Source organism: Pipistrellus kuhlii, unplaced genomic scaffold, assembly GCF_014108245.1.
Source record: "Pipistrellus kuhlii isolate mPipKuh1 unplaced genomic scaffold, mPipKuh1.p scaffold_m20_p_47, whole genome shotgun sequence".
NCBI classification, from domain to species: domain Eukaryota; kingdom Metazoa; phylum Chordata; class Mammalia; order Chiroptera; family Vespertilionidae; genus Pipistrellus; species Pipistrellus kuhlii.
In genome coordinates this window covers 1,040,041-1,058,598 of record NW_023425548.1, presented here as the reverse complement: position 1 = coordinate 1,058,598, position 18,558 = coordinate 1,040,041, and the positions used below count along the sequence as shown (strand labels likewise).

At 41.2% G+C, this 18,558-nt stretch overlaps 1 protein-coding gene across 11 annotated transcripts in view; it reads left to right on the top strand.

The window, feature by feature from the left end:
• GALNT11 (polypeptide N-acetylgalactosaminyltransferase 11) overlaps positions 1-18,558 on the top strand; it is a 48,804-nt gene that overhangs the window by 1,483 nt on the left and 28,763 nt on the right. Inside the window, exons 2-4 of one of the 11 annotated variants that reach the window (XM_045572398.1) lie at positions 247-409; positions 3,398-3,576; positions 18,209-18,541. The exons of 1 other annotated variant lie outside the window; for it this stretch is intronic. In XM_045572398.1, coding sequence (XP_045428354.1) covers positions 18,244-18,541 — 298 coding nt within the window. In that variant the 5' untranslated portion in view covers positions 247-409; positions 3,398-3,576; positions 18,209-18,243. Of the gene's footprint in view, positions 1-246; positions 410-3,397; positions 3,577-6,466; positions 6,484-7,029; positions 7,046-17,992; positions 18,140-18,207; positions 18,542-18,558 lie in introns of those variants that run through there. 9 more of the 11 variants (XM_045572391.1, XM_036412642.2, XM_045572395.1 and 6 more) reach the window with 9 other exon arrangements.

Sequence of the window (18,558 nt, the reverse complement as noted above, 5' to 3'; positions counted from 1 at the left end):
GTAAACTTCACAAATGTACAAATACATCATTTTAACCACTGTGAGTGTACAACTCAGACGCATTAAGTGCATGGACAATCCTGTGTCACCATCACCACAGTGTATTTCCAAGCTTTTCATCCCCCCAAACAAACGGTAGCCAGTAGCAGTAACTCCCCAATTGCCTCCCCATTTTGTCGTTTGCCTGTGCTGGACACCTCTTAGAGGAGTCATGCAGTATTTGCCCTTTTGTGTCTGACTGTTAAGGTTCAAAGTCCACCGATGTCACTGCACACTGGAGACTTCATTCCTTGTTCGTACTCGGTTGCCTCGCGGTATCACGATTTGCTTCTCCATTTATCTGTTGGCGGGCACGGGTTGTGTCCACCTTTTGGCTCCTATGAATAATGCTGTGAATATATGTTTACAGGTACGTTGGAGTCTGTTCTTTGGGGTAGGAAATGCTGGGTCATATGATAAATTTATGTTTAACATTTTTTAATCCTCGTGGGAGGGTATGTTTAGAGGGAAAAAAACATGGCTTGTTCTAGAGCTGTGGAAGTCAATGGAGAGGAGGGTCTGCCCTTGCCAATTTGACTGAACCTGGGACCTTAAGGGGGAGAGGGAGACATGCATCAGTGGCCTCCCCTTTTCTCCCTGACTGGGGATCGAACCTAGTGATGTGTCCTGAGTGGGAATCAACCTGCAGGGCCAGAAGCAGCATACAGCAGGAGACGGGATGATCAGCTGAGCTCTACCAAGCTCTTCACATCTTGAAACTGCTATCTTAAAGGCCCTCTGCCTTACTAATTGCAAAGTCTGATGACCCCCACCTTAACGCCCTCGGGTTGACCTCTCTAAATCTTTGGGACACCGTGTTGTTGGTTAGAGCGCCCTCTGGAGGTTTCACTTGGTGATTCTCCTCAGGTCAGTGCTTGCTCCCTAATCCATTTTTGCTCTCTTCATTTCTTAAACCCTCCTCTATCCATTAACTTAAACTATAATTTTGATGTTTATTGTTAACTTCTCTCTGTGAATTTCAAACTATGGGCATGTCAGTGTTCTCTTGAGTGCCAAAACCAAACGCACTTGTTAACCCTCCCAAACCTGTTCTCTCCATGCTTCCTGTCATTAAGACTTGAAAGCTGGTGTTTTTATTCCCCCTCTCCCTTAGGGTCCCATGACCAGCCAAGTACACAAGTGCAGACAGTTCTGTCTCCGACCCTCCTCTTCGTTGATTTACACAGCTCTAGTTCAAACCATGGTTGCCTCTTACTGGAATTTTTGTTATTGGACTCCCTGGTTCTAGATTTGTTTGTTTATATCTTTATTGTAGTACTTTTTAGAGTTTGCTTTAGGATATGTCCAAGGTTTTCACCTGATTTATTCTTTCTTTAGGATTTTTTGTTCTTAGAGAAAGTGAGATTACTGACCAGGGGTATAAAGGTTTTTAAGGCTCCTTTGCCATTGTCAAATGTGCAAGTGGCAGCTGCCAGCCCTGATCACCCCTGAGGTCTTCTCCACCTTCTCCTGCTCCTGAGGGGCAATCGGGGCAGTAGCTGCTGCTTGCACCTGCCGCTGGTGCCAGCACCAATCACTTTGTGCCATTAGTGGGTGCAAGTGGAGCCGGTGCTGTTAGCATGTGGGAGCGGCGGCAGCGGGAATGGGGCTGCCAGCAGACAGGACTGGGGATAAGGGGAATGGTGTAGTGGGGGGACCCAGGGGAAGGGGGCGGTGATGAGTGGGTAGCTTGTTGTAGGTGGCAGGAACCGGCATCAGGTGTCTAATCAGTAGGGTCAAACCAAACCTGGGTTTAGGAACCTTAGTACTTTGGTTCTGGCTAGAAAAGCATTCAGAGACCAGACCCAAACTTTATTTATTTATTTATTTATTTATTTATTTATTTATTTATTTATTTATTTTTTCAGACCCAAACTTTAAGAGAACATTTATTGGGTAAATTACTGAGGTAGAAAAGTAATTCCTAGAAGAAATGGGCTTACGAAACAAGTTGTAGAGGTAAAGGAAGGGCCCTGGAGCTTGGGAGTGAGGAAACTAAGAGTAATATGCCTGGGGCCTGGAGGGGACAGGCCAGGAAAGGGAAAGGCAGGGACATGCTCCCTGGAGGGAGGGCACTCTGAGTCCTCTGTCCTAAGTGTTTTCAGGGCAGAGATTTTAGGGGAAGTCCCGGGAAGAGATCTTAATAGGATACTCAGCAGTTTTCCAAGGTGTGCCCTGTCAGCGTTGTGGTCTCCACTGATTGACTAATCCTTACTCAATGCAGCTGGTCCTGATGTCATCCAGGGCTGGTTTTGTTGTTTGTCGGGGCCTGGCGCTGAAATACAACTGAGAAGTAGATGTTATCTCAGGGAGGAAAGGTCACAGGGTCCAAATTGCACGACCAGCATTGTAGTGTGGGATGAAAAGTCACCCTGAGGGTGAGGTCCCACCCTACCATTGATTGTCCATTGCTAGGCACCTGGGATTTCCATCCTGATGACCTTCCCACACATGACCCATTGTTCTTGCTCTACTAGGTCTGCCTAACTGTATACAGCTTACCTAGAGATTTGTCAATTTTATTGATCTTTTTAAAGAACCAGCTTTTGGTTTCATTGTCTTTTCTCTTTTTATATTTTTTTCTGTTTTGAATTTTTAGGCTTCTGTTTATTTTCTTCTGGTAGCCTTAGGCTTAAACTGGTCTTCTATATATGGTTTCCTAAGGTGGAAGCTTAGGTTATTGATTTCAGATCTTTCTTATTTTCTAATATGAGCATTTAATGCTATAAATTTTCCTCGATAAGTTTTCCTTTTGCTGCACCCCACAAATGTTGATGTTAATTAAAGTTTCAGTTAAAAAAATTTTGTTTTCACGTTCAAAATATTTTTAAATTTCTCTTGAGATTTTAATTTCCAGATATCTGAGGGGTTTTTTTGTTATTGGTTTCTAGTTTAATTTCATTGTGTCTAAGAACATCCTTTGTGTGATTTCCAATCTTTTATGCCCGTTAAAGTGTTTTATGGCCCAGAGTGTGGGCTGCAGGGTGCGTGTGGGCTAGAGAAGAATGTGAGTTTTACTGTTGTTCTGGTGGTAAGGTTCTGTCATCTCCCAATTAAGTCTCAGCCTGTGTCCTTCACAAGGGTTCGCCCAAGGGGTAGCTTTTCTTCCTTGTAACCTACTCTCTTTCCTAGCTGCAGAGTTCCCTATAAGGTAGGGCTGGGAAACCTTTTTTCTGCCAAGGGCTACTTATCCACGTAATATAATTCACTTGATATAAATTTGTGTTGCAATGAAAAAAGCTCCTAGATTTATTGAGTTGCGAGTCCTGCCTGCAGTTGCATTGGCAGGGCCAGACCAGCCATTTTTATGGAGAAGGCTCTGGGCTTGTTTCACAGTGGTTACTCCCTCTCCTTCCAGATTCACCAGAGGATCTTTCTGGGATCTTTGCCTTCACCTTAAGGACCTGGTGCGGTTCCTGGAGGTAAAGCCTACAGAAGTGTGCCAGCCCCCAGAACCTCATTCCTGGAGTTTGTAACTCATGCTCGTTCTCACCCAGCTCCAGCCCAAGTTTATGGCTCCAGCAGCTTTTGCTCCAGGTAAGTAGATCTCAGCTGTCTCTCTCCAGGTTTAGGTGGCAGTTTGCCCTGTAACTTCAGTTCTCTGATGGGTCCAAAAGTGTTACTAATTTTTGATTTGTCCAGCTTCTCTTGTTCTAAGAATGGGAGAGGGCTTCTAAGCCAAAGTTATCCCCCCTTTTTTAAATTAAATAAGTTTTTAATGTATTTTCAAGTTATAGTTTTCTAGAGGCCCAATACATGAAGATTCATGCAAGAATAGGTCTTCCTTTCCCTGGCTGCTGGCACCTGGGACCTGGGCCTTCACTCTGGCTGCTGCCTTCTGCCTTTGCTCCAGCCCAAAGCCGCCTTCTGCCTTTGTGCACTGCCCAGGGGCCCAGAGCAGCCAGGGTGGGGTGGAACACCTGCATTGTTGCCATGGCAACGATGCAAACATCCTGGCCTGGCTGCCACCATCTTTGCCACATCAATTTGCATATTTCCTCCTTATTGGCTGTGGGTGCCACCATCTTTGTTGCGAAGTGACAGTTTTCATATTCCATCGTTATTAGATAGGATATACATTATTATATTCATTCTAGGTATCTTACCTATTAATAGACAATCATGTAAAATAACTGTACCTCCGCTACGCCCACAGCCAATTAGAGTGAGTATGCAAATTAGAAGGCCAAAGATGGCGGCTGCCCAGCTGCTCCAGGCGTGGAGTGGCCAGGAGGGGCGGGATGCCTGTTATGAGAGGGAGGGCCAGGAACAGAGGGATCTGCAGGAACGGAGTGCCTCAGCGAAGATAAAACTGCAGACTCCGGAGTCTGCAAGAAGACGAAGATGGCAGACTCAGGCCAGAGTCTGCAGCGAAGCAGCGAAGATGATCCCGCTGGAATCTGCAGCGAGGATGAAAATAGCAGACTCTGGCCAGAGTCTGTAGCAAAGACAAAGAAGGCAGACTCTGGCCGGAGCGAAAGCCTGGGTCCCGGGTGCCAGAGAAAAACCTGTGCTGGAAGCTGAGGGAAGGAAGGCCTATTACTAGTATAATATAGTGATTAGATGTTTATATACCGTATGAAGTGTGGACCAAAAAAAGGGAGTTCTGTGGAAAGTAACCACAAGGGTTATCTGGTCATAAATTCCTAACTGGACAGGTCATGGTAGGAGTAATCATGTCCCAGAAATATAACGGTAAGGGGTTTATCTTTGCTATAAGCAAGGCCAACATTGCTTTTTGTATATAGGTTCACAAACCTTTGAAATGCCTCTTTTTAGACCCATCCTTCTTTTTTTTATAGACCCATCCTTCTAATGCATGAGCCACTCATTACAACAAGACTTAACCACTCGAGAGAGAGAGCAAATAATCTTAACTATCTTATAGTCCAATCACTGTATGCCTTGCTTTCTCCCACCTTCACATAATGTTCCTTGTTCCCTCCTTAATTTTAGATGCATAAAAGAAGCTGCAGCCCTAGCCAGTTTGGCTCAGTGAATAGAGCATCATCCTGTTGACTGAATGGTTCTGGGTTTGATTCCAATTAAGGGCACAAATTGAGTTGTAGGTTCAATCCCCAGTAAGAGGGCGTGCAGGTGGCAGCCAATCAATGATTCCCTCTCATCATTGATGCTTCTGTCTCTCCCTTCCCTTCTTCTCTGAAATCAATAAAAAAAAATATATTTTTAAAAATGGGTTTGTAGCTTCTTTTATGCATTTGGAATTAAGGAGGGGACATCAGGAAGATTGTATGAAAGGAGAAAAAAGGCAGGGACTGGATTATAGGAAAGTTACGATTGAGTTCTCTTGAGGGTGATCACCCTCTTTAGATGTACTGTGGGTTTAATCCCCTTTTTGTGGGCAGAATGAGAACAAGAGATATTAGCTTTCATAATTTTGGGGTTCCTAAGTGTTTTCATATTGTTTATTTTATGGAGGCTGGCTAATCAACAGAGTTTTTGGAATTAAAAATTTTTTTTAATTAAATCTTCATTGTTGAAAGTATTACATATATCTCCCCTTTTCCCCCATTGACCTTTTCTAGCCCGCCCCACGCTTGTTGTGTCCATGGGTTATGCATATATACATACAAATTCTTTGATCTCTTCCCTCCCATCTACTCTCCCTCCTCCACTTTCCCTCTGAGGTCCCAGAGTCTGTTCTGTGCTTCTATGTCTCTGGATCTATTTTGTTCATCAGTTTATTTTGTTCATTAGTTTCCACATGTGAGTGAGATCATGTGATACCTATCTTTCTCTCACTGGCTTATTCTGCTTAGCTCAGTACTCTCCAGGTCCCTCGAACCTGTCTCAAAGGGTAAGAGATTCTTTTTTTACTGCTGCAGCGTATCCCATGGTATAAATGTACCACAGCTTTTTTATCCACTCGTCTACCGATGGGCCCTGGGGCTGTTTCCAGATCTTAGCTATTGTACATTGTGCTGCTGTCAACATAGGGTGCATGCATCCTTTCTGAATGGTGTCTGGTTTTCTTTAGGATGTATTCCTAGAAGTGGGATCACTGGGTCAGATGATTTCTTTAGGTGAGGGACACGCCCTGTTACTTCCTCTGCTCTTATGTTTTCTCTCTTTTCCTCATTTATCTGGGTGGTGTCTTCTGGTTTCATTTGATTTTATGACCCCTCTGTTGACATACTATGAGCTGTTTTGTATAGATAAACGGAGGTGCAGTCAGGGCATTTCCTTGAGTGGCATGGGGTCAGAAATGAGTTATTAAAATATGGCATACCAATAAAGCAGATTAAATATTTTAGTAGAATGTATGATTAGAAAGATCTGCGATCTAAGGATTCCATGAAGTAAGTGTTTATGTCCTCTCCTTGTCTTAACCAGGGAGAGCTTCTCCTTTCTGCTTGTGCATTTGATCAGACATGGTATTAAAGAGTAGTGGTTAGCCTCTCCCAGCCCATATTCACTGACCAAGTAGATATCCCAGGTTTGGTTATTTTAGGTGCTTTGTCATGTTTTAGTTTTTTTTTTTGTTTTTTTTTTTTTTTTAAGCATTTAATTAATTTTGCTTCTTTCTCCCATCAATATCAGCATGCAGTTTTCCTTTGCATTTGAGTTATAAAATAGAGACACTATGTAGGTTTATGTTCTCCTTAGATTTTCTTAGAGGAGATTCATAAGGGTTGATTATTTTTGGAGAGCATATAATGTCTGGAATTTGCTCTGAACCTTTTCTAATTCAGTAATCTCTTATTTGTAATTATGAAACATGTTGGTGGCAATATTTTCTTCTAGTCTTACAGGGTAGGTAACAAATGAGAAAAAATAATGTGTGCTTTTGTGTTGTCATCACCTGGTAATTTCACAGGGGTATTTAGGAAGGGCACTGTCGTAAATCAGTATTTGTACCCACATGACTGTAGCTGAATTAAAATCCAAATGTGTCTCTTTTATGGAAAATCCTGACAATTGTTTTCTGTTTGACAATTTGGAATAGAGAGTATCCTGATGAGAAAATAGCTGGAACTACTCAAAGGTAAAAATGTAACATTTAAAGGTAGATATTTTAAACTTCATTAAATATTATAAAAATTATTTTGTACTAAAGGAAAACGATCGCTTTCTTGTTTAGAGTCTTGTATTAAAAAAAAGGTGAACAGTGAAAGGCACACGGATTTCAAACTAGTTAGTGGTTCATAGAAGAAAAACAGTTTTTCAAATTATGCTTTTCATTGTTCAGATTTTATTCTTAAATTTTTGACAAATTAATGGGATTAAAATATTTCCTTTTAGCTAAAATCCCCATTTGTTTCTGAGATTCAAACCTTAGCATTTAATCCTCTTTAATCTGTTCTTATATTTTTTAAGTTGGGAAGTTTTTTCCTAAGAATTTTTTTGCCTTGATTGTTAAAGACATAAATATGTTCTTTGTAGAAAATGTTTTAAGTAAAGCAAAGTAACTAGAAAAGTACCCATAATACCACTAACCTGAGTTCATTGAATTTATTTTCCAGTAAGTGCTGATAGTGGTATAATGTTTTATAACTAATATAGAGAGATTAAAAATAAGTAGTAGAATTTACAGCAAAACCTTAATAGTGGTGAGATTTCAGGTGGTTGTTAATTTTTAACTTTCTGCTTACCCGTAATTTCTGATTTTTATTTTTTTTTAAGTGTGATAGAGCCTAAAATACAAATCCCCAGCACCTTTCATGGTGTCCGGCATATAGAGCTTGTACTGTGGTAAATATTAGCCTTTCCTTTAGGATTATTTCATTATTTTTCAGAAGAAAAATGTTGGCTTCTTCAGTATATTTAATAGACTATAGGGATTAAATATACTGGAAGACTGATGGAATGATTTAAAGCAGTGGTTGCCAACCTTTGGACCTCGCAGACCACCTGTTGGCAGCCTCTGATTTAAAGTATCCTGTATAGAGTGACATTGCATAACCTGAATTGTCTCAGTGGACATGACATAATTTAACTATTTATGGAGCATAATTTAGTAGCTGGTGTATGCTGCATTCTTTGTTAAGACAGACTAACTGTGAAAAGCATCTTGAAATGGGTCTTAGCTCAGACTGTTGTGCTGTTGAGAAATACCCTCACTCTAAACTGATAGTGATGCAGGGCTTTAAATTGACTGAGATCTCATGACACTTTAGACTTCTGTGACCTAGTGTGCCACGGCACATTTTCTATATAACAACAGTAGATGCTAACATTAGCAATAATAAGTTTGGTTTTCAGGTGTGTATAGACAAATTGTTCTTAGGACATCTCTGGTTCCTGTATCTGGAAAGGATATATCACTAGTTTACCTCTCCACAGTCTGAGTATTGGCAGCTCATTTTCCAGCCGCAGCACTCAGTCTTTCCAGATCACTCTCTTAGGTAACATGATTTCAGCAATTATTCAGCCACATCAGGACCTCTAATCCATTAGCCCATCCGTAGTTTTCATCCTGCTCCATTCTTCCACCTTTTACATTTCTCTTTGCTGGCTTTGCCCTGTGGTCTGTCATTCTAATCAGCACATTGCACATACCTCTCCTCATTCTTCTGTATTTCCCTGGCAAAATCCTGGTTCTCAATTTACAGGCGTCCCTGAGCAGCCACCAGACCATGACTAAGGAAAAACTTAAAACCATACTGCCTTGTTTCCCTGAAAGTTCATGTCCAACAACTGGTTTTCCTTTTATTCATTTACCTTTTGAAAAATATATTACAGTGATATCTAACTGCTGAAGATTTGGCTTAATGAACTATTCAAGTTTATTATTGAAAGAATTTGTTCTCCAGTTTTGGTATTAACTAACTGTAGAGAGCGCCTGAGAAGGCACAAGGGCATTTCTTTCAATTGTCAGCTGAATCCAGGAGGTGGGCAAAGCCACGCCCTGGAAAAACACACTTTGCCAAAAGGCAGGAGTGTCCTCAGCTTGACCTTGAGCCCAGCCTGGTGCCTGGGGGTGGGTTTTATTATGTAAACCTAGCCAAGCATCAGGAATGAATACCACCCAGGCCCACCCTAGAATGGTCTCCTGGTCTTTACTTTTAGTAAAACTTCCTGGTATTTGGGGTATAAAAACAGGCTGCATCAGCTCTAGGTCACCTCTCCATCAGAAGAGGGCGTGGTCCCTTTTCCCTTCTATCTCTGGGTCTGTCTTTCATTTTCTCAATCCCCAGCCATCCCTACTCAGGAACTGGGCCGCTCTCTAGCCGCGCTGGACACCGGACGCGGAAAAGAGAGAAATATTTACATCTGGTGCCCTAGGACAGGGAATGAGTACAGGGCTACTCACAAAAGTAAGTCAGGCCAGGGGACCACTCCAAGAAGCGCGCCGCATAACAGATTTAAAGAAGTAAGGTAAGGAGCGTTGGCTGTAAGTTGTATTAGCTGGGTATAAAACATAGGTAATTCTCAAATGCTTAAAACTAGGCTCAAAATGTAGTCAGATTCTTGATTTCTTGTTTTGTTGATGAAATGTGGGAAAAAGTCGGAAAGCAGATGCATGACCGATACACAGCAGAAGGTCCAGAGAAGAAGACTCCTATTCCTACATTACTGAGTAATTGCCTTGGTCCAGCACAGGACGTTTAAGAGTGTCTAAGCAGGGTGTAGCTATGGCTTTACTCCCTACAGTGGAGGGGTGCGAATCCCTAAAAATGCCACTTCCCCCTCTGTGCCTCCTCCGCCTCCGCCTGCTGCTCCTGTGCCCGCAGTCAAGAGCCCACCTGCTAAAGATTTATCTGTATCATGAGCAGGAGCTAGAGTTTGAGGCAGAGCAGGACAGGCATCACAGTGAGCGGGAGAAGAAAGGTGATAGATTAAATAGAGAAGGTAGCCGGAGACCCGGATGGCAGGACACACACAGGCTTTATTGGAGGGAAGGGTACCCCTGCCGGCTGCTTCCACAGAGAGGGGCATAAGAGAACTAGGGCCGGGGTACAAGCACCTTTAAGGATAAGGGGCGGGGCTTAGGGCACTCAGCACACGCTGATTGGTGATTAGGGACCGAGGGACTTAGGAATCGGGGCTTAGGGTATTTTGCAGGTGCTGATTGGTGGTTCAGAGCTCAGGAATGTCTGGCCATAGGTGGGGTTTACGTCTGTCCATCAATTGGAGGAAGGGAGGATCTTTCAAAAGGTTTTGCTTGCAGTGGCCGAAAGTGACTTCATATTCATTTTGTTGGACGCTCTAGCTACTTGTTCTATGCTGAACCAAGTAGAAAGGATTAAAGGAATTTCTCAGCAACTGCCAATAATTCTTTATCTTAAATCTTTTTCTTTCCCTAAAATAAATAAATAAATAAAAATAAAACAGTAGATGCCAGACCATTATTGAATTTCCCCCCAAAGCAAGAAGGAGGTGGGGGAAGGGAGACATGTGGTGATCCAATATGGAAGCCGGTCCCCAGAAAGCCATTTTAAAAGGTCTCATATTAATGTCTTTTGTGTGAAGTGTATCATTGGGCATGTGGAGATATTATTGATATGAGAAAATGCTAAGTAACTGATTTACTATCTGAAAAGGGATTTACTATCGGGGAAAGGGAGGGAGGAAGAGACTGAACATAAACTGTGCACCTATGGATGAGGACAATGGGGGATGGGGAGGGGGCGGAGGGTGGGGTGGGAACCTGGTGGAGGGGGGAAGAAATGAGGAACCTTTGTAATAATATGAACAATAAAGATTGATTAAAAAAAAGAGAGAGAGAAGAAGAAAAAAAGAGGTAAAAAAAATAAATAAAAGGTCTCATATTTGCCATGCTTTTTTTTTTTTCCAGCTAGTGACTTAAAAGTTTTACAAAATTTACAATAGAAATGCGACTGGGATTTCTGCATGTGTAAAGAGAAAAGCTAGCTTAAAACAGATGCGCACAACTGTCTGATTTTTGGGACATTTTAAAGTTTTTGAGCTGAGCTTAGCTCTTTGCAGTGTACAGGATAAAATCCCAAAGACTGCCGAATCTGGTTTGGCTCAATGGATAGAGTGTCACTCTGCAGACTGGAAGATCCCGGGTTCCATTTCGGTCAAGGGCATGTACCTTGGTTGCGGGCACATCCCCAGTAGGATATGTGAAAGAGGCAGCTGATTGATGTTTCTCTCCCATAGATGTTTCTAACTCTCTCTCTCTCTCCCTTCCTCTCTGTAAAAAATCAATAAAATATGTTAACCTGTTAACCGGGGAGTTCCCTTTTTAATTACGCAATGTAAAACGGGCGCATACTCTTTCACTAGGACGTGTCAATACGTCACACCCAGTGGACATAATTTTATATTATTTTTTTATTTATACTTAATTAAAATAAATGAAATATATAATTTTTCGTTTATTTATATATAAAGCACAAAGGAAAATACAAAATTACAAACAAATAGAAAAGAATACCAACAAAAAAATGGAAACATCGAATTAAAAAATTATAAATTTTACAAACAATTATAAAGATTACAGCCGAAGCTGGTTTGGCTCAGCGGTAGAGCATCGGTCTGCGGACAGAAAGGTCCCAGGTTCGATTCCGGTCAGGGGCATGTACATTGGTTGCGGGCACATCCCCGGTAGGGGGTGTGCAAGAAGCAGCTGGTCGATGTTTCTCTCTCATCGATGTTTCTAGCTCTCTCTCTCTCTCTCTCTTCCTCTCTGTAAGAAAATCAATAAAATATATATTTTTAAAAAAAGATTACAAAAAATATATACCGTCCTTCTCAGGGCGCAACATATATTTCAAGGACGTATTCATATGTCCTACCCGTTCCCAATAGTGTTTATGTTTGACGTATTTATAGGTCCCGCTCGGTTAATAGGTTAAAAAACAAAACAAAAAAACACAAAGACTGGTTTTTCCCCTCAGAAAGGTGGCAGATTTGACCCCCAAAAAAATTCCAAGGCAATTTCTAAGAAAAAGAAAAAAATGGTCTTTTTAAATTAGGCAGATGGGCCAACATTTCCCCACCCACAGTGACCTCTAAGAAAAGAGTGATAATTTTGCATTTGAATGGCTACAGGTTTGCTTCTTGACTTCCCCAGCAGAAAGAATTATGGTCCTTTTAAAAGTCAAGTGGGTTGGCCAGGCCTGTTTTTGCCAGCCTTGAGCCTGGTTTTCCAGAGCCGCTGGAAACTTGAAGACTTCGAAGTTTCTAAGTCATATGATAAAAACTTACCTGTAAATATTTTGAAATGACATAATACTGAAATATTAATCTGAGTATGCCTCTTATGAAATCTAGAGGGTAGAATTTAATCTGTTAATTGAATATGCCTTTATTTTATTTGAAATGTATCCTTAAAAATATAAAGTATTATTAAGTTTAGAAATGCTAAGTATTTAACTTGCTACCTAAAATTTGAAACTACTGAAAATTATTCTGGAAGGGAATGAAAAAATATTTCCTTCAAATGTCTAAAAAAAAACAAACACCACTGTAATTAGAAATCAATATATTAGGCCTTATAAAGAAAAGTAAGAGCGAAACCGGTTTGGCTCAGTGGATAGAGCATCGACCTGCAGACTGAAAGGTCCCAGGTTTGATTCTGGTCAAGGGCATGTACCTTGGTTGCGGGCACATCTCCAATAGGGGGTGTGCAAGAGGCAGCTGATTGATGTTTCTCTCTCATCTGATGTTTCTAACTCTCTATCCCTCTAGATTCCTCTCTGTAAAAAATCAATAAAATGTATTTTAAAAAGAAAAGTAATTTGTGTTTTTTGCCTTCCTGACAAAGCTTATATAAAGTTACTCAAAGACTAATTGCAAAAATTTAATGTCATTTACAGTCCATAACCTAGGACAGATTTATCAATATTTAAATTGGATAATTAAATGAATATTCATAAAAATACCAGCCTACATTCAGGTGTGGGAACAAACAAGTCATCTTTTCTGTCAAACAGTTTAGATAGCCACCATTTTTGACTGCATGAGTTGGCAGCCACCATGTTGGCTGCATGGCTTGCAGATCCCCTGAAGGCTGCCATTTTGAAATGGCAAAGGCCAACCCCTCCCTTTGAATTAGCCAATCACGAAAGACTGTGTGCCTGCGCTCCAACCAAGAGCAAAGAATGTTGGTATGCGTGTACTTCCAAACCATGTGTGCGCACCCTTACCAGGACCCCTGACTTGGGGGGGCTTGCCTTATTTCTAACACACGGGATGGTATTAGCTGCCACATTGAAAGAGATGTTATACCTCAGGCATTAACCATTTTTACAGGTGGATTCAGTTCTGGAAAGGCTGGATCTACTGCAGCAGGGGAGCAAAGGTCCTTCAAACCCCTTATATTTCAGCACAATGGTAGAAACACAAGCTCTTATTTATGCCTTGACAGATTTTGCTATGGAGTCCATCAACTGATAGTGACAGTGTCCATGTGGTAAGTATGGCCAAAATTATTGAAATGGCTACTACAGGGCACACTAATTTAGAGGAACTCTTTCATTTACTTTTCAGCCTTCAAAACGCTATTTGAGAAAGACAATTTCCTTGTTTTATTGGCCATATTAGATCCCATGCTGGCCTTCCGCATCCCTGGCTGACGGCAATGAGGAAGCAGATCGCCTTGTTGCCTCAGTAGAGGAGGCCACACCATAGTCCATGGCACAGGCCTCGCATGCCCCACATCATCAGAACGCCTCTGCCTTGCGCAAGGAGCTCCGTATTTCCCAGAGCAGGCTCACCAAGTGTGAAGCAATACCCCAGTGTGTGATCCACCTCCCTGTGCCAGCATTAGGGGTAAATCCCCAAGGACTTAAACCTAATCAAATCTGGCTAATGGATGTCACTCAGTAGTGGAAAAAGCCAATCATACTCTTTAAGTTTTAAAAAATATTTTATTGATATTTTATAGAGAGGAATAGTTAGAAACATCTATCTGCTGCCTCTAGCACACCCCCCACTGGGGATGTGTCCGCAACCAAGGTACATGCCCTTGACCGGAATCAAACCTAGGACCTTTCAGTCCGCAGGTCAACGCTCTATCCACTGAGCCAAACCAGTTTCAGCCCAATCATATTCTTAAAATGCAATTACTAGAACAAAAAGGGGGAGACATGCTATGTGTCACCTCAAAACAAACTTAGTCATGCTCCTTATACTTTAAATATTTTGAATTGCAATGCAGAGGATTGTGCAGCAGCTGAAAGGCATTGGGCTTCCTGTACTCTGGGTCATTGTCTCCACCAGAAAAGGGCAGTGGTCCCACCCGGTCCCAGCTTTTTCCTTCTAACTCTGTCTTTTTCTTTCACTTACTCAATCCCCAGCCACCCCTACTCAGGAACTGGACCGCTCTCTAGCCATGCTGGACATGCAAAGAGAGAAATATTTACAACTAACATTTAAACATTTGCTTTGTCCTAGGTAATTGCCTATGGAAGGAATAGCAAACAGACTTTGTAGATGCTGGGTTCATTATTTCATTAGCACAGATTAGATTAAATGTTCAGCTTTTGATTTTTGTTTGGAGGTTTTAAGTTCTTAGACAGTTAAATTTGGTATTTGCTTTATGTCGTAAGTTTTGAAAAGTATTTTCACTATTTGGTTCTAAATAATTTCTAATTTACATTTATATGTTTCTCGTTTTTCTAGTTATTTTTTTTTTGTCATTAATTGGTTTTTAACCTCTGTGATTGTCTTGTGACCAGAGCATGTGGTCTATATGATGCAAAACCTTTGACCCCACAGGCACACTAACTTTAGAGGGGCTCTGCTTTTGCTTCCTTGCAGGGATAGCTCGCTCCCGGGTATTTGCAGTGCTTACTGTTCTGTTCAGGTGATTCAAGTATCACCTTCTCAGTGAGATCTTCCCTAAATTTCACACACTCTTCCACTTCATATTGCTCTTCCCTGCCCTAATTTACCCCTTAGCATTTAGCACTTTCTAATACTATACAGCATGTTCCAAGCAAATAGGGAAAGAAGTAAGACATTAAGGGATGTGTACTTGGACACAGAAACAAAAGAAATATAAGCTGTTTGAGTAAGGGAAGGCTGAGTGTCTGGACTCTGCCCGCAGTGAAATTGAAGCGCAGTATTAGTGTGGATAAGAATGACACCGCTGGGAAGTCAGGGTTGTGGTCAGACTGTGGCTTTAAGTTAAGATTTAAGAGGTTATTTATTAGGTGAGTTCCAAATGATGAAATCAGGGTAGGGTCAGGGTTACTTAAATAGAATATGGGCGAAGGTTACAGGAGGAACGTGAATGAAGAAATTTTAAGATGGGTTTTGAAGGGCTCTGGACGTTGCCCACCAAGTTGGTGGACTGGGGTAAAGGAAAAGATGTGAATTGATGTCAGAGCGTCCATCTATTGGACAGAGCTACTTGATGGAACAGCCCTTGATTACCATCCGCTGGCTTCTCTGTCCCTCTGCGTGGTTCCCTTCTGTGTCTGGGTTTCAGGTGGCAGTGTGGAGGTGGGAAGGCCTAGAATGGCTTGAGGAAAACAATCTAAGTAGAAATCTTATTATATATTGCTCTTCCCTGCCTTATTTTACCCCTTAGCATTGAAGAAGGGATTGGCTCCTTAGATGTATAGTTTATTGGAATCAACAGCCTGTATAGTTAGTATTGAACTTCAGAATTCCATGGCCTTTTAAAGAAATAGTGCTTTTGTTTTTTATGTTGTTTGTTTGTTTTTGCCTACTCTCAAGTGAATATTTTAGGAACTTAGAATGTGTTTTAGTTTAAAAATCTAATGTTTCACCTAAATGTCTCTATTCTTTACATTTTTGTTGCAAAGGGGCAAATTTGTAACCTTTTGTCTTACTTGCTTTGATGGCTCCATTCACATTGCTTAGAGAATATTTTCTTCCACTCCTAAGTAAAGCAGTTTTTATTGCATTTCTTTCATTTGCTAACAGCTGGCAGGACAGCACTTCCAGTGGTGCCTGACTTTACTTCTGAGCTGCAGTCATTTCCCGCTTCTGTGGTGGTATTGTAGCGGAGAGTTTTTGTTTGTTTGGTGCTGCTGTTGTTTTGTTTGTTTTTTAAGCCTTTGAATCGACATGTGGTAAAATAACTACTCGGTTGGTAAGAATTGAGCTATTTACCGACCATCTTCTAGACTTTCGGCATAACGTACAAACAGCTTAATTTTTGAAGTTGGACTTAATGCTGATTTGCTTTGTTTGGATCTGGAGTGGTGGTAATACTATTTCTACAATTATTTCATACTGTAGAAATAAGGAATAATGTTAATATCGCTTTGTAGAATTCTTCTATTTGTACATTACTTACGTAGGGTTTCTGTGAGACTATTTTGTATGTATGTTGGTCTCTTTACAAAGAATTCCTCGGGAAGTTTTGTGAGGCCTCCATGAAAACCAAATAGTGTGAGGAAAACTTCAGTACTATGTTATTTGTTTGTTTTTTAATCCTCACCCGAGGATATTTTTCCATTGATTTTTTTTTTTTTTTTTTTTTTTTTTTTCAAACAGGGCAACCAACTTGGTGGCCTCCCAGAAAAATACCTGGGAGAGGGAAGGACATCTTTCCTTTGATTTTTAGAGAGAGTAGAAGAGAGAGAGACAGAAAACTATGAATGTTCTTTTATAGTGAATATGTTTATAGGACACCATAAGGAGAGGGGAAATAGAATTATTTGAACTCTGTTGACGTATGAAAACATTCATATCTGTAAAGAATTTTTGTGAGTTTATTTGAGCCAAATTGTTGACAATTGCTGGGAAGCAGAAGCTCAACAAATTGAGATAATGCTCTCAGAATGGTGGTTTTTCACCTATTTTACCATCAAAGGTAGAGATGTAAATGGGTTACAGGAAATCTATTGGTGATAGATTAGTGAGGGAAAGCAAAGCCGGGAAACCTCTAGGATTGGATAAAAAATGAAATGATAGACACCATGCTTCTTTTACATAGGTGGGTACAGGATAGATAACAGTCCACAATTAACATGATAACAATAACAATGAAGGAATTTGTAGTCTCTACGTGGTGCCTTTTGTTGTGCCCAGAGGGGTCCAGAAAAAGGGAAGTTAAAAGTAGTTCTGACTTTCCAAAGTTGTTATCTTAGATTCAAAAAGACAATAGGCTCAGTAAAGATCTAAGCTGATCTTTGTCAGGAGATACTGGCCTAGGACGTAACAATCCTATGTAATAAAAGTGTAATATGCAAATTGACCCTAAAGGCAGAATGACCAGAATGACTGCGACCAGTCACTATGAGGTGCACTGACCACCTCTCGGCTCCCATCGCCTGATGGGAAATGGGGAACCAGGGGTGGGTGACAGGATGCTGGCAGTGCCAGGCCAAGGCCCCACTCCAAGGGTTGCCCCAAACAGGGCAGCCCGAGGCGGGGGTGGGGCCGGCAAGCCAGAGGGAATGGCCAATCTCTTGGTGTCTCTCCCACCAAGGCTCTGAACACCCGATGGCCAATGGGAAACTCGGGGTGAGGGGTGGAGGCGGGGGGCGGGGCTGGCCGTGGGCAGCCAGGGGAAATGGCCCTGATCACAGGCCAGGCCTAGGGACCATACCCATGCACAGATTTTGTGCACCAGGCCTCCAGTCCACTATAAACTGCTTTTTAATTAAAGGTTTTAATTTCAGACCATCCTTTGTGGTTATTTGCAAGACCACTATGCAGGCCTTTTCTGAGTTAGTCAGGTTAGCATGTGGCCCCTTTTCGTCCACAACGCTTTTGGTTATAAATTTAAAATGTAACTGTTTAATCTAGAGTAGGCATTAGGGTAGGTTTAATCTTTGATTAGAAAGTGAACTATTTTTTTAGTTGCTTATTTTTAATAACAGATTTTAAGATCCTGGGATTAAAAGAGTTACAATTTTATAGTTGGAAGGGATCTTAGATGTACTTTCATGACACATGTTGGACTGGTATTTCCCTCATTAAAAGTTAGAATCTGGGGAAAAAAAACACCACACTGAAAGCAATCCAGAACAGAGGTGGAGCAGTATCCATTGACATGGGCAGGCGAATAAGTCAGCTATTTTGCTGTCATTGGTTTTCTGAGCATTAATTCATTGGCCTGTGTTTTTAATTGTTGCATTTATTTTTTAATTTGGCTATTCACATTTTCTTCCATTTGAATCTTTAATAGTATGCCTAGAGATCCTAAGGAAATAGCTCAGAAGTGCCACTGGTGGTTTGAGAAACAGTGAATATGAACTTGGTGGGAGATTTACAGATATCATGAAGTGTTTGACTTACTATCCTTCTCTTTCAGGAAACTGAAAATGGCCCTTCAGCTATGCTAGGTCTATGATGGGAAGCATCACAGTTCGATATTTCTGTTATGGATGCCTTTTTACATCTGCGACCTGGACGGTTTTGCTTTTTGTTTATTTCAACTTCAGTGAAGTGACTCAGCCACTTAGGAATGTGCCCATCAAGGGGTCTGGGCCCCATGGGCCTTTCCCCAAAAAATTCTATCCCCGTTTTACCCGAGGTCCAAATCGAATATTAGAATTACAGTTCCAAGCAAACAAGATTCATGATGTGGTAGATAATCATATTGAAGATGCAGAAAAAGGCAACATGAAATTCTCTTCTGAATTGGGTAAGTGTATTTGATTT